The 12,554-nt window shown below is 40.8% G+C and overlaps 1 protein-coding gene across 2 annotated transcripts in view; it reads right to left on the reverse strand.

Moving 5' to 3' along the window:
• The window catches only part of LOC149473030 (BTB/POZ domain-containing protein KCTD5-like), a 94,466-nt gene that overhangs the window by 20,459 nt on the left and 61,453 nt on the right, over positions 1-12,554 (reverse strand). The window contains exons 4-6 of one of the 2 annotated variants that reach the window (XM_089682151.1): positions 10,075-10,170; positions 6,404-6,520; positions 4,351-4,476 (exon numbers count right to left, since the gene is read on the reverse strand). In XM_089682151.1, coding sequence (XP_089538277.1) covers positions 4,351-4,476; positions 6,404-6,520; positions 10,075-10,170 — 339 coding nt within the window. The remainder of the gene's footprint in view (positions 1-4,350; positions 4,477-6,403; positions 6,521-10,074; positions 10,171-12,554) is intronic. The other variant, XM_089682153.1, reaches the window with a different exon arrangement.

The following is a 12,554-nucleotide window of genomic DNA, read 5'->3' on the forward strand; positions in this document are numbered from 1 at the left end:
AAAATAGTGAACGTCCCTTTAAGCCAGAGATCCATTAGGCTTTGCACTCACAGGGCTCAGCTTGTATAAATGTAGAGTGCGCAGCAAGCTTTTGTAAAGCTTTCTTGAAGCCTTTAAATGTAACCTTCTACTCTAGTTTGGGGATGTTAAACAGCAGCTTATTTAACAAAACAGCCAGCACTCCCATAATGAGCTAACAGGCTTTCAGCTAGTGTAGATGTTAGCCGAAAGCTGTTAAAAGAATGTTTAAAAGTCAGCACCCTATTGAAAAGGTGTGTGAAAAATACCTACAATAAAAAAACAAACAAACTCTGCAATAGCTTACTGTAGGCAGTGCTTTTATAAAAAGCCAAAGCCTATTTGTTTAAAGCTTTGGGGCCATGGCACACTAAGGCCCCTTTCACAAGGGGAGGATTCTGTTATGATCAGCAGGAGATCTGCTCACAGATTTCCAGTTGAGTAGAGCAGGTGGATGACATCAGTGTCTGCTCGGTTTCTGCAAATCAGACACTGAGCAGAGTTAGTTTATGCCCGACTACCCTCCACTCAGATCCAAATAAAATGGAAGATGATGGATCCCTTCTGTTTTTTTCAGCAGGCCAGATCGGACCCAGAGATAGGTAGATGTAAACAGACAAGTACGTTTACATCAGTCTGTCCATAGGAATACATGGATCATTCGATTAGGTCCGCATGAAAAACAGGCAGGTGGACCTGATCAGATCACCCCTGTGAGAGGCCTAACTTCTGAAGGATTTGGATGTGCAGAGATGAATACCACTCCAATTTCCATTCAGGAAGAACACACCAGTCAATGAATTCTAAATTACCTCAGCAGCATCTCAAACTGATTAACACCTGTGTACTCTGGGGTTGTCAGTGGCATCAGTTGGATATGTATTGTAGGTCTTTTCAGCGCCACCATTCACAAGGAATTACACTAGATTTATTTACTCATGGTTTGTAGGAACCCCTTCTCGGTGCAGGGAAAACAAACAACTTACCTGACAATCTCTAATGGACTCTGAATGGAATATGCCAAGATACACAAATTCTACAACCACAGTACAAGATTAAAAAGCTTTTCTGTAAGCATAGTCCAAAGCCAGTGGGCAAGAAGGGGTTTGGTTTAGCTCTACGACATTAACATAAAAGAAATCAGGAAGGCAGATAGTTGAAGATTTGTATTGTGTTGGGCATCTCACTGGCTACAGAGGAACCCAATCCTGCTATTGTGCATTTTTTTATTTTAGATTATCAGCTCAAACATTTCAACATTTAATTCAGACAGAAGACATATTACAGAACGTGTTGGAGGATTTAAAATCTAGAATCTTGTTCAAGGGAAATAAAAAAATGCATTATATTCTAGAGGGAGCTAGTGACAAAAGGTGGGATGGAGATACGTCAGGAGCAAGGTCAGGAGCAGCTTTGGAGGAGGTCAGTGGGGTTTCCAAGAAAGCCAGTGCTCACCAGCATATTAAAATTTAATCTGAGTCATTCATATCGTAATCCGTCTCTTCGTCCTCACTCTGTATCAGCATGCATGTGCAAAGAAAAGGAATGAAAAACAAACACAAAACAAAACCAGAAAAAAAAAAAAAAGTATAAGTGAAAAGCGAAAAACATGCAAGCTAGGAAAAACACTGATTAGGGGAGGTTACTAGCATACAGTGCCAACGTCTACAACTGGGCTCACATATACATGTGTAAATGAAAGTGCTACAGCTGTATTAATCTAGCTATGGAAAGTAAAGACATTAAGTTCTGTAGCATTCAGTGAAACTAATTTAGGTGCATTAAAGCAAAATTAAAATGTTATGCATTAAAAAAAAAACAAAAAAAAAAAAACAGAAGCATTAGCCTTATTGTGATTGTATGCATAGTATATTAGCACATTATGGCTCGATTCCCTCCAGCGCTATGGTGGCACTTACATCTTCTCCCGGTATTTCTTCCAAGTTTGGACTCTTCAGCTGCTTGATTGGCCGAGATGATGCAATTACTTTCAGAACAAATGCCGACATGCAACATTGTCTCTTCTGTAATAAATCCTTCCTCTTGGCTGTCACAAGCAATGTGGATGCAGGGATCGTCCCCACTGTGCTATTGTATTTTAACAGCAGGGACTCCCCACCCGATCAGACTACACTGATCAGCTTTGCAGCCAATGGCTGCAGTGGCAGATTGAATGCTGGTTTTCCAAGAGGACTTGATAGAAGCTAGTTTAACAGTTGCCTTCTGTTGAACAGACAGGGCTACCCAAAATGTAAAACTTGGCAGGTACCTGGGGTAAAAAAAAAAAAAAAAAACCCACAGGGGAGGGGGTGCATTTTTGTACTTACTTGAAAATACCTTACTCCAGGAACACAAGAATTTAGGATATTCTTAAACTGTGTTTACCGACGCCTACAGGGACTGATACACTGGCAAACAGAAAAATGTTAGCTCCTCTATAACCCATCTACACATCATGCCTCGGTTTTGCGAGCAAGCAGTATATAAGACCAAGACACAGAGAGGTGGGACCAATGTGTCCCTAAATTACTCCAAGAAAAGCAAATTACAAGTACAAAAACCTTATTTGTCTGCACTTCAACTGAGGGGTGCTGTGTAGGGTTCTTACTACAAAAGTATGAGAAGGAACCAAAAATCAAAGTTCTGGCTGATGAGAAAAAGGCAAAGAAAAAAAAAAAGAAAAAAGAAAAATAAGGGGAAGGGGGGCCCCTATTGCGCAATACCAAGAGGGAAGCAACAAGAATCAACCTGGAGCTTCAGATCAGAACAGGGGAAAAAAAAAAAAAAAAAAAAAACCCCACACGACGAGAGAAGGAAGTGTAGTAAAAAAAAAAAAATAATAATGGAAGATCAGTATCAAAAGAATATGGTTCCTTTTACCGAACAGAGATGTTCATGGGGGTATGATGGTAACCTGCCCTACCTGTAACAAAGAAACAAAGAAGAAAAGAAAAAAAGTTTTTTTTTAAGCCTTTAGAACCACTTTAATGTTGGTGTCAGCACAGGTCCAAAGGGACTACTTCCTTTAAAAAAAGGAAAACCGAGTCAGATGTTCCATGGATGTATTGTTCTAGGCATGCAGCCGCAGTGCCCTGCATAGGACTACTAGCTTACATGCTTGCATCAGGTCATCACAGCTAAAGCAGAAAGCTCCAGATGTGCCCCATATGCCCAATGAAAGAGGACCCATGTCTATTCAGGTGGGTAATCAGCATCTACAGAAGTGAAACCACCTTGCAATATGTTCCCTTCAAAGTGGAATGAAAAAAAAATCCAAAAAAACAAAACAAACCACCACATTCTCTGAAAGGGGCCCAAGGTGTCACAGGACATTTGCAGTCCTCAGAAGAACAAAAGCCAAGGAAAAGGTCTTAACAGCTGTAGCTCAAAAAAAAAACCCATAGGCCTGAAAGAGCAGGCTGATCTTCTTAATGTAGGGCAACATATCATGTCAGAAACAGCACCCTGTAAATCTGAGTCATCTGCTGATGGCTTATGAACCGTCTCTTCTGAAGTAGACTGATGATTTAGAATCGGAGTCAGATTGCAACAGGATCCACTGGTACGCCTTGAGGTAAAGATCCAAGAGAGTCAAAGCTAGACACTGTTGGCAATAGCAACAGAGCATGCTTAGTCTCTGAGCAGGTTTCTCTAGCAGTTGAGCACACAGAAAAAAAGGTCCAAATTGTACATGGAGGCCTCAGCCTTGCCTGACAGAGCTGAAGATTCTGATGAGAACAAGCCTATAATATGAGCCAGTTTCACGATTATAGGTGACTGTTCATTCTGGGGATATAGGGGAACACCTCCAGTAGAAGAGTCATTCAGTTCAGTGACTGTCTTGTGTTTCTTTGAGAAGAACAGCTGCACCAAGTAGTAGAAAACAACCAAAGAGGCAATGCCTTGTGTACTCAAACCCAAATAGCTGGCCAGAGGTGTCCAAGCCACTGTAGGTGGGGAGTGGTAAGAGACTGGATAATTCACGTGGTGCTTCGGCAATCTGAAATGGCAGGAAAGCCTCCAAAGCGGTTTCTGAAGAAATGCTGATCAAGACAGCAAATTGTCAAGATCAGTTCAAGCAGTGGCGTAGAAATCTTAAAATAAAGTCCATGAGAAAAAAAAAAAAAAAATTCTATTATCGGTATAACAGAGGTCTAGAATGAAGTTATTAAAAGAAAATAAAAAGAGAACTATACTTTCAGCAGAGTTTGAAGCTTTTAGTATCTACAGCTTTATGGCACTTAGACAAGTTCTGGTCCCCTTGGTACATTCATGCAAAACATTCTATTAAAGCAAAATCATCCAGAGTAGATAAAAACAGACAGAACATACCTTTGCCTTTTCACTAGGTTCACTAGTTGTGCCGTATGGGGTATTGTGCAATTCTTTGGAGACCACACACAAAAATTCAGCCTGGTCTTCATTTCCATAATTATAGGAAGAACCAATGTTGACCAGCTGAAAACAACATTAACAAAATCTGCCTGAATTATATGAATTCGAAATTATCAAGAGTAGACATACAGCATGAAGCTTAAGAAAACATTTAACTAATCATTTACATTGGCTGTATTCATTAGACTTAAAAATGTTCATACTGTGGGTTTCAACACCTACTATATTAAAAAGGTGTACAAAAAAAAAAAATAAAAAAAAAAAACTTACACAGGTTTGCTGCATCTCTGATGAGGTTTCAGCAAAAAAAAAAAACCAAACAAAACAAAACAAAACAAAAAAAAAAAAAAACTTACTTTCCTTGGGAATAAATTGGACCAAATTCAAAACACACTGCACTTTAGCATATGGAATACACACCTGTGTGTATGTAGTCCACAATCAGCCATATACAAAGGATGGATTTGGTTTTTCAACCACTGAACATTCTTTACCATAATCTAGCTATGCAGACTAAGGGGGGGGGGGGGGGGGGGGTTATTTGGCCATCCAATAGTAGGTTTTGAGAATTTTCCTTAACATTTCCCCAATTAGCTTCACCATTCTTGAGGTAGAAAAGCCCAAACTGAGCACTCTGCACAGGCAATGATAGACCACTGAGAATTTCCTGTAGTATTTTTTAACATTGCAAAACGTGTGCAACACCATACAAAAACCAGAATGCTAGTATTTCAATAACTGAATTTTTATTTATGGTCAGGATTACATTTTTTCCAGATCATCACCCTGTTGTACAGTCTAAATTCCTAGTGATGCAAGGTCCCAGTCATTTAATAAATGCACTTATTACACTGAACAGTTCACACGTACACGTGTAATTTAGCTCTTCACGATGCCAAAGCCTTCTCCAATACCAAGACCGAAAGTGTCAGTGCCCTGATAAGTTTGTCTAGGAACAACCTGAAACCTTGAGAGCGACTTAATCGCAAAAAGGCCTGCATAGAGACAGATTTGCAGCATGCTTCACACTTATCTGTTGCTGACCAGCAATGTTTTCAAGCAATGCACTTTTTGAATATCTCTAAACCACCGCAATTGAGCAATTTGTTAGCAAACTACATTATAGCGCAATTTTGGTTACTTCCTGTATACCCCTCTGTCACTTAAACTACTTTTTGGAGTTGTTCCATAGCGAGTATCATTTAGCAGTTTGCAAAATTAATTGCTGTATGTCTTTGTAAAAGATGCTGGCAAAACAGTTTTTTTAACGCCTCAATCCGTTCCTAAATACCTCAAGCCTAAATGACATTTCTCATTGTCCATACAACGCCAAAAAGGTCTTCATGGTGGTGTAAACCTGACAAAACCACCTATGTGACTAGCTGTATATTCCTTAAACTATCAACAGGTTTCTATGAAACCAATTCAAAAATCAGGGCCAGAGAGATTCACTTTAAAAAGTATTCTCATTTCATGCATGGATTGCCCATTTTTCTCCAGCTAGGTTGTCAACTTGAAAACGGACACAAGCCTTCAGTTTTCCACAGTAAACCAACTCATGAGCTATAGTAGATGGTAGAACTTGTAAATTGCACCCTAGAGACTGCTGTCAAGGGATAACCTGCATTTTTGTCAAAACACAGGTTAGCCTATAGCACTAGAGTTATAAAGTATAGCTACAGGAATACCTCAGTTTTTCATCAATTTACTTAAAAGGCATTGTATTTAATACAACTTTAAAAAAAAAAAAAAAAAATAGCCAAGCAGGCAAGCAGCGATTTCAGGTGGTGATTTTCATTCACAATTAAAAAAGGAGAAAGTGGAGGGGAAGGGGCCATAACCAAGCACAGTAGGAGACTGGGTTCTTCAACACAACATGCTGGCCCTAACGACATTCTGCTCACAATTAACAGTTGGCACGGCCATGCATGTGTACATGAAGGGTACAGAAGAGGAAAGAATACAGAGCTGTGTGCAGTATAGGACACACCTCACCGCTGAATTTCTGGAGGATGGTCTCCTCCTCTTTTACTTCCCTTGACACAATGAGCAGAAACTCTGACTGATGATCCCGCCTGCATCCATACATGGAACCTATGCTGACAAACTGCAACCACAGCAAACACATAGTAACCATGCTGGAAAACAATTGCCTAGCCATACAAGCAGTCAAGTGAAAAATTAAAGCATCTAGGCATTGGTTAATATTCCTACCCTGACATTCTATCAACTACAACATACCAAAGGACTTCACAAAAGCCGATTTTGGGCAACACTGAACTAGAGAACTAATTCTTTATATTCAGAGTTGTAGGTAATAAAACATGGAAAAAGACCAATCATGTATCTTGATGAGAATAGCATTTTATAGAACATTGGCTAAAAAACAAAAAAAAAAAAAAAAAAAAAAAAACGTTTTTGAACTCATATGGCCTTCTCCCCCCTAACTTTTGTCCAGCATTGCACCCTCAATGCCTTTTTGGCTTTCAACTCTTCCAGGAGTGTTGGATGCCTATGTTCACCGCTGCGCATGTGTTCCTTCCTCCGATACCCTATGTGGAATGGAAGGAACCAGCACATGGTGGGACACAATGGCATTGACACCTCTTAGGAGTGCCGATACATTTCATAGTAGGCAGAGATGGATGGAGGAGAGGCAGGAGAAATGGGCTGCTGGAGCCTGGATCTTTAGAGCTCCAACAATGGATTCCAAAAATCAGGTACACTACTTTGAGTCAAGGTGTGCTAGTTGCTCATTCTTAGTGTAGCAGACAGTATTCCTTATGGTTTTGCATATGAGCCTAACTGTAACGTTAGTGTAAGAACGGTTGCTTGTCCTCTTAAAATAGGGCAGACTACTCAAACAGCTAATCCATGTGGCCAGATTGATTAGACAATGCCAAAGAATAGTGGCTGAAACACAAAGGACAACATACGGATTACCCAATCTGATAGTGGAACCTTTGCCATTTGTCAGAACTGGCCTACAGCCTGACAACAGCAGTCTAACTAGTAGATATCATTTCAAGAAATTGTCAGAACAAAATAGAATGCACAAACCATATATTACAATATATGCACCTTCCCACATATTTTACTCCTACATGAATAGAAAAAAAAAAAAAAAGTTTATATACCAGCAGTGCACTCCGCTCCCAAGTCCTATTGAGGGCTGAAAACACGTTTTTAAGGAATGAATTAAAGGAATCAATTGGGTCAACCCTGAAAAAGGCAACCTTTGCCTAAAACCATTTCATCCACTTTCATTCTCTCCAACAGACACGAATGAACCTGTAGTCCCCAGATAAGAACTACAGTCATGGCCGAAATTGTTGGCACCCTTGATATTTTTCCTGAAAATCAAGTATTTCACACAAAAAAGGTATTGCATTAACACATGTTTTGCTATACACATGTTTATTCCCTTTGTATGTATTGGAACAAATATAAAACAGAGGCAGAAAAGCAAATATGACATAATGTCACACAAAACCCCAAAAATGGGCTGGACAAAAGTATTGGCACCCTTAACTTAATATTTGGTTGCACACCCTTTGGAAAACATAACTGAAATCAGTCGCTTCCTATAACCATCAATAAGCTTCTGACACCTCTCACCCGGAATTTTGGACCACTCTTCCTTTGCAAACAGCTCCAGGTCTCTCTTATTGGAAGGACACCTTTTCCCAACAGCAATTTTAAGATCTCTCCACAGGTGTTCAATGGGATTTAGATCTGGGCTCATTGCTGGCCACTTCAGAACTCTCCAGCGCTTCTTTGCCATCCATTTCTGAGTGCTTTTTGACGTATGTTTGGGGTCATTGTCCTGCTGGAAGACCCAGGATCTTGGACGCAAACCCAGCTTTCTGACACTTGGCCCTACAGTGCGACCCAAAATCCTTTGGTAATCCTCAGATTTCATGATGCCTTGCACACAGTCAAGGCACCCAGTGCCAGAGGCAGCAAAACAACCCCAAAACATCATTGAACCTCCACCATATTTTACCGTAGGTACTGTGTTTTGTTCTTTGTAGGCCTCATTCCGTTTTCGGTAAACAGTAGAATGATGTGCTTTACCGAAAAGCTCTATCTTGGTCTCATCTGTCCACAAGACGTTTTCCCAGAAGGCTTTTGGCTTACTCAAGTACATTTTGGCAAACTGTAGTCTTGCTTTTTTATGTCTCTGTGTCAGCAGTGGGGTCCTCCTGGGTCTCCTGCCATAGCGTTTCATTTCATTTAAATGTCGACGGATAGTTCGCGCTGACACTGATGCTCCCTGAGCCTGCAGGACAGCTTGAATGTCTTTGGAACATGTTTGGGGCTGCTTATCCACCATCCGGACTATTCTGCGTTGCAATCTTTCATCAATTTTCCTCATCCGTCCACGACCAGGGAGATTAGCTACAGTGCCATGGGTTGCAAACTTCTTGATAATGTTGCGCACTGTGGACAAAGGCAAATCTAGTTCTCTGGAGATGGACTTGTAACCTTGAGATTGTTGATATTTTGCCACAATTTTGGTTCTCAGGTCCTCAGACAGTTCTCGTCTCCTCTTTCTGTTGTCCATGCTTAGTGTGGCACAGACAGACACACAATGCAAAGGTTAAGTGAACGTCTCTCCTTTTTATCTGCTTTCAGGTGTGATTTCTATATTGCCCACACCTGTTACTTGCCCCAGGTGAGTTTACAGGAGCATCACATGCTTGTAACATTCTTATTTATCCGCAGTTGTGAAAGGGTGCCAATACTTTTGTCCAGCCCATTTTTGGAGGTTTGTGTGACATTATGTCGAATTTGCTTTCTTTCCTCCCTTTTTTTGTTTTGTCCCAATACACACAAAGGGAATAAACATGTGTATAGCAAAACATGTGTTAATGCAATACGTTTCGTGAGAAATACATGATTTCCTGGAGAAATATCAAGGGTGCCAACAATTTCGGCCATGACTGTAGAAGGGCCAATTAAACTCCTTTAAGCTGGCCATACATGAACAGCAATTTGCCCGGTTCAGCAAGGACTGGCCAAATTTCAATCCATCTATGGTTGTTCCCATTCCATAGAAGATCTATGGATTTCTATCTGTAACCAGCTTGTTGGAAAATTATTCTTCAAAACAAATCAACTGCAGGGCAAGCCAGTGTATTCTGACAGTAGAACAGTCCCCTCTGTCAGAATAAAATATCCACCTTACTTGTGCGGATGAGGGAATTTGTATCGCTTTTTTTGATCAGCCCGAAAAAAAAAAAAAAAAAAAAAAAAAAAAAAAAAAAAAAAAAAAAAAAAAAAGAAAACTGATCCATGTATATGGCCAGCCTTAGATAAAAGATGAAGTGTTCAGAGGACACAGGGCAGCTTTGAATTTCTGACATTAGGTGCTTTTCTGCACCCTTGAACCCATAACAAGATCCCTTAAAATAGTATATTTAAACAAAACCAAAAAGGTAGCAAAAAGGTTTGTGGTTTACATATACTTTAAGCCATCCATAAAACAAGACAAGGTCCCACAAAGGTCTTAGCCATAAAACGCTTCATGAAAGTTCTTTCCACTTCAGTTCTTAAAACAAAAATATTAGTCTGTGAAAAGCAGGCAGTTCATGGAACATAACATCACTGCATTTAACTAAAACAATTTAAACACCATAAGCTCCTCCCATGGCTTACCTGCTCAAACTTCCAGCCATCAGACATTGTTGAGACCATCTGAGTGAGCTCTTCCTCCTGACACTGCAGCACTCTGTAAACATGTTTAACTGGCACCTTGCAGTGGACACAAAAAAAAAAAAAAAAAAGGGAAAAGTTGAACTATTATTGAAATGATTATTATTGAAATGAAATGCAGGCAACACAAGCATCAAAGCTAGCTATACACCCCCTTATTTGGAAGGCAGACAATAGTATAAGTGCATTGTAGCACAATTACCACTTTCTGAAAACTGGACAAGAATGCCTCCACTGAAAACAGGCAAAGTGCACTTTAAAAAAGAACATGAACGCATTTTACACATTTGTAAACCTAAAAACAGCAAGCTCCCACTTACCTTTTCCCAGAGATCCACAGCACTGGGAAAGTGAAAGATGCCACCCAATTCCATGTGATGCTCCAGTATTCTCTTTACAATTACGGCTGTCGTTCTGGTTATGACTCCAGCCTGACTTATTTATAACATTCTGATAATGCTAGCACATTACTGCTGCGCCACAATATATTTTTGGCCTCTAAAACTAGTAAAGTCAAAGTGCACTATAATCCACAATATCCAAATTATTTATGTATGCAACCCATCAAAGTTGTAGAAAATCATCCATTTCTCCTGAAATGGTTATGAATTCCTAAGAGGAGTTGCGCCAGAGCCACACAGAGGTCTGGGACGTTGACAGGCCTGACAACATGAAGCAGGGCAAAGGGTAGAGTGAAACCCCACAATACCCTATAACCGCTTGTATTGCTGCTCAGGGTGCTCTACTTAATCCAGTGTCTCACAGCAATGTAAGGGTGCAGGCTGACATGTGCTTAATAGAGAAAGCAGTGAAGCATGAGGATATAAGACACCACAAACCACTAGCTCAACAGGTGGATAGGTATGTGAATGGCCCCTCAGCCTTGAGCGCCTCCTGAGCCGCGCCACTGATACATTTCACCTCACCCATCAGGGCTTAGTCAGAGGGCTACAACATTTTATTGCAAGGAGGATCTGCTTGTAGTCTTGGTGGTTTGAGTGGAACAGAATTCCATGCTTAGTCTACAGGACAAACTAAAAGCAACGCTTAGGTTTTGATTTAGATTTTCCAGCCTGAGGCATAGCCTTCTTTTGTTTGGGTGAAAGGGTGCTTTTTTTTCTCCTATGAGGTCCTTCAAAAAAAAGTTGCCCAGTGAGGCATGCCCCTTGGTGGCAAGCACCTAATAGGCTTTTGATGTTTCACAAACTGGCATTTCAGACAAATGGTCCTCAGCATATACTGTATAAAGACAAGGAGGCCCATTCTAGATATCAGGTGTATAATGTCCACAATCTCCTCAAAACAAAGCACAGTAACAGGTATTCAAATTGGAGAACTGAATAATCAGTAGGGATTAAACCGGGATGTCTGTCTAAAACCATTTACCTAGGGTCTAGTTGATGGACATGACAGCAATAGCCAGTTCCAGGGCAGGGCCTGCTAAAGGAGAATAAGATCTTGGAAAGGGCTTCTATTCTTATCCACAAGAACACTAAACATTGGATTGGCCTCAACAGAGCTCCTCTTCAATGGGGTATCATTGGTCAACATCTTTGGGAGGAGTTAACATGGACTAGCCCAGTAATTATACTGAACTGGTTTGAGTGCCACGTAAAAACTTGGAAAGCTTTGACAGGTTGGAGGCTTCTGAGGAAGCCCAGACTGGCAACCTATAGAGATGTTGGATAAAAGCTGGTCCATGGTCTAGAAGCGTGTGTACTCTATTAAGGACCAAAAAACGGTATGCATGAAGCTGTTGTAAAGGCTGAAGGTTTTTTTTTAACTTAATGCATTCTATGTATGAAGGTAAAAAAACCTGTGTGCAGCAGCTTCCCCAGCCCTCTCAATACTTACCCGAGCCTCATCGTGATCCAGCGATACGAATGACAGCCTCGGCTTCTCTGGGTATCTGCTTCCTCATTGGCTGAGACAGCAAGCAAAAGCCATTGGCTCCCACTTCTGCCAATCATAGCCAGTCAGCCAACAAGGAAAGAATGGGAAGGGCCAAGCCACGGCTCCATGTGTGAATGGACACATGGAGCAGTGGGTGCCCCCATAGCAAGTTGCTTGCTGTGGGGGCACCCGACAGGAGGAGCCAGGAGAGCCTGTGGGGGACCCGGGAAGAGCAGGATCCGGACAGCTCTGTGCAAAACCACTGCACACAGTAGGCAAGTAGACTTTTTTTTAAAGAACCTTTAGAATCGCTTTAAGCCCAAGAGTAATCTCGGCAGACTCAGGCTCCTAAAAGGTAAAAAAAAAAAAAAAAAAAAAAAAAATCATCCAAGAGACAGCTGCAAGCAAATTAGAGAGATTCTGAAGGAGAATAAGGAGCATGCTTGCATCCATATGCATTCAGAGTCTGCTATCATGAAAGCCATTTTATCCATGAAGTTTGACAAGGTTGCAGAAAACTTATCCCTACA

Source organism: Staurois parvus, unplaced genomic scaffold (assembly GCF_062004578.1).
Source record: "Staurois parvus isolate SC_StPar_1 unplaced genomic scaffold, SC_StPar_1.0 ptg000018l, whole genome shotgun sequence".
Lineage (NCBI taxonomy): Eukaryota > Metazoa > Chordata > Amphibia > Anura > Ranidae > Staurois > Staurois parvus.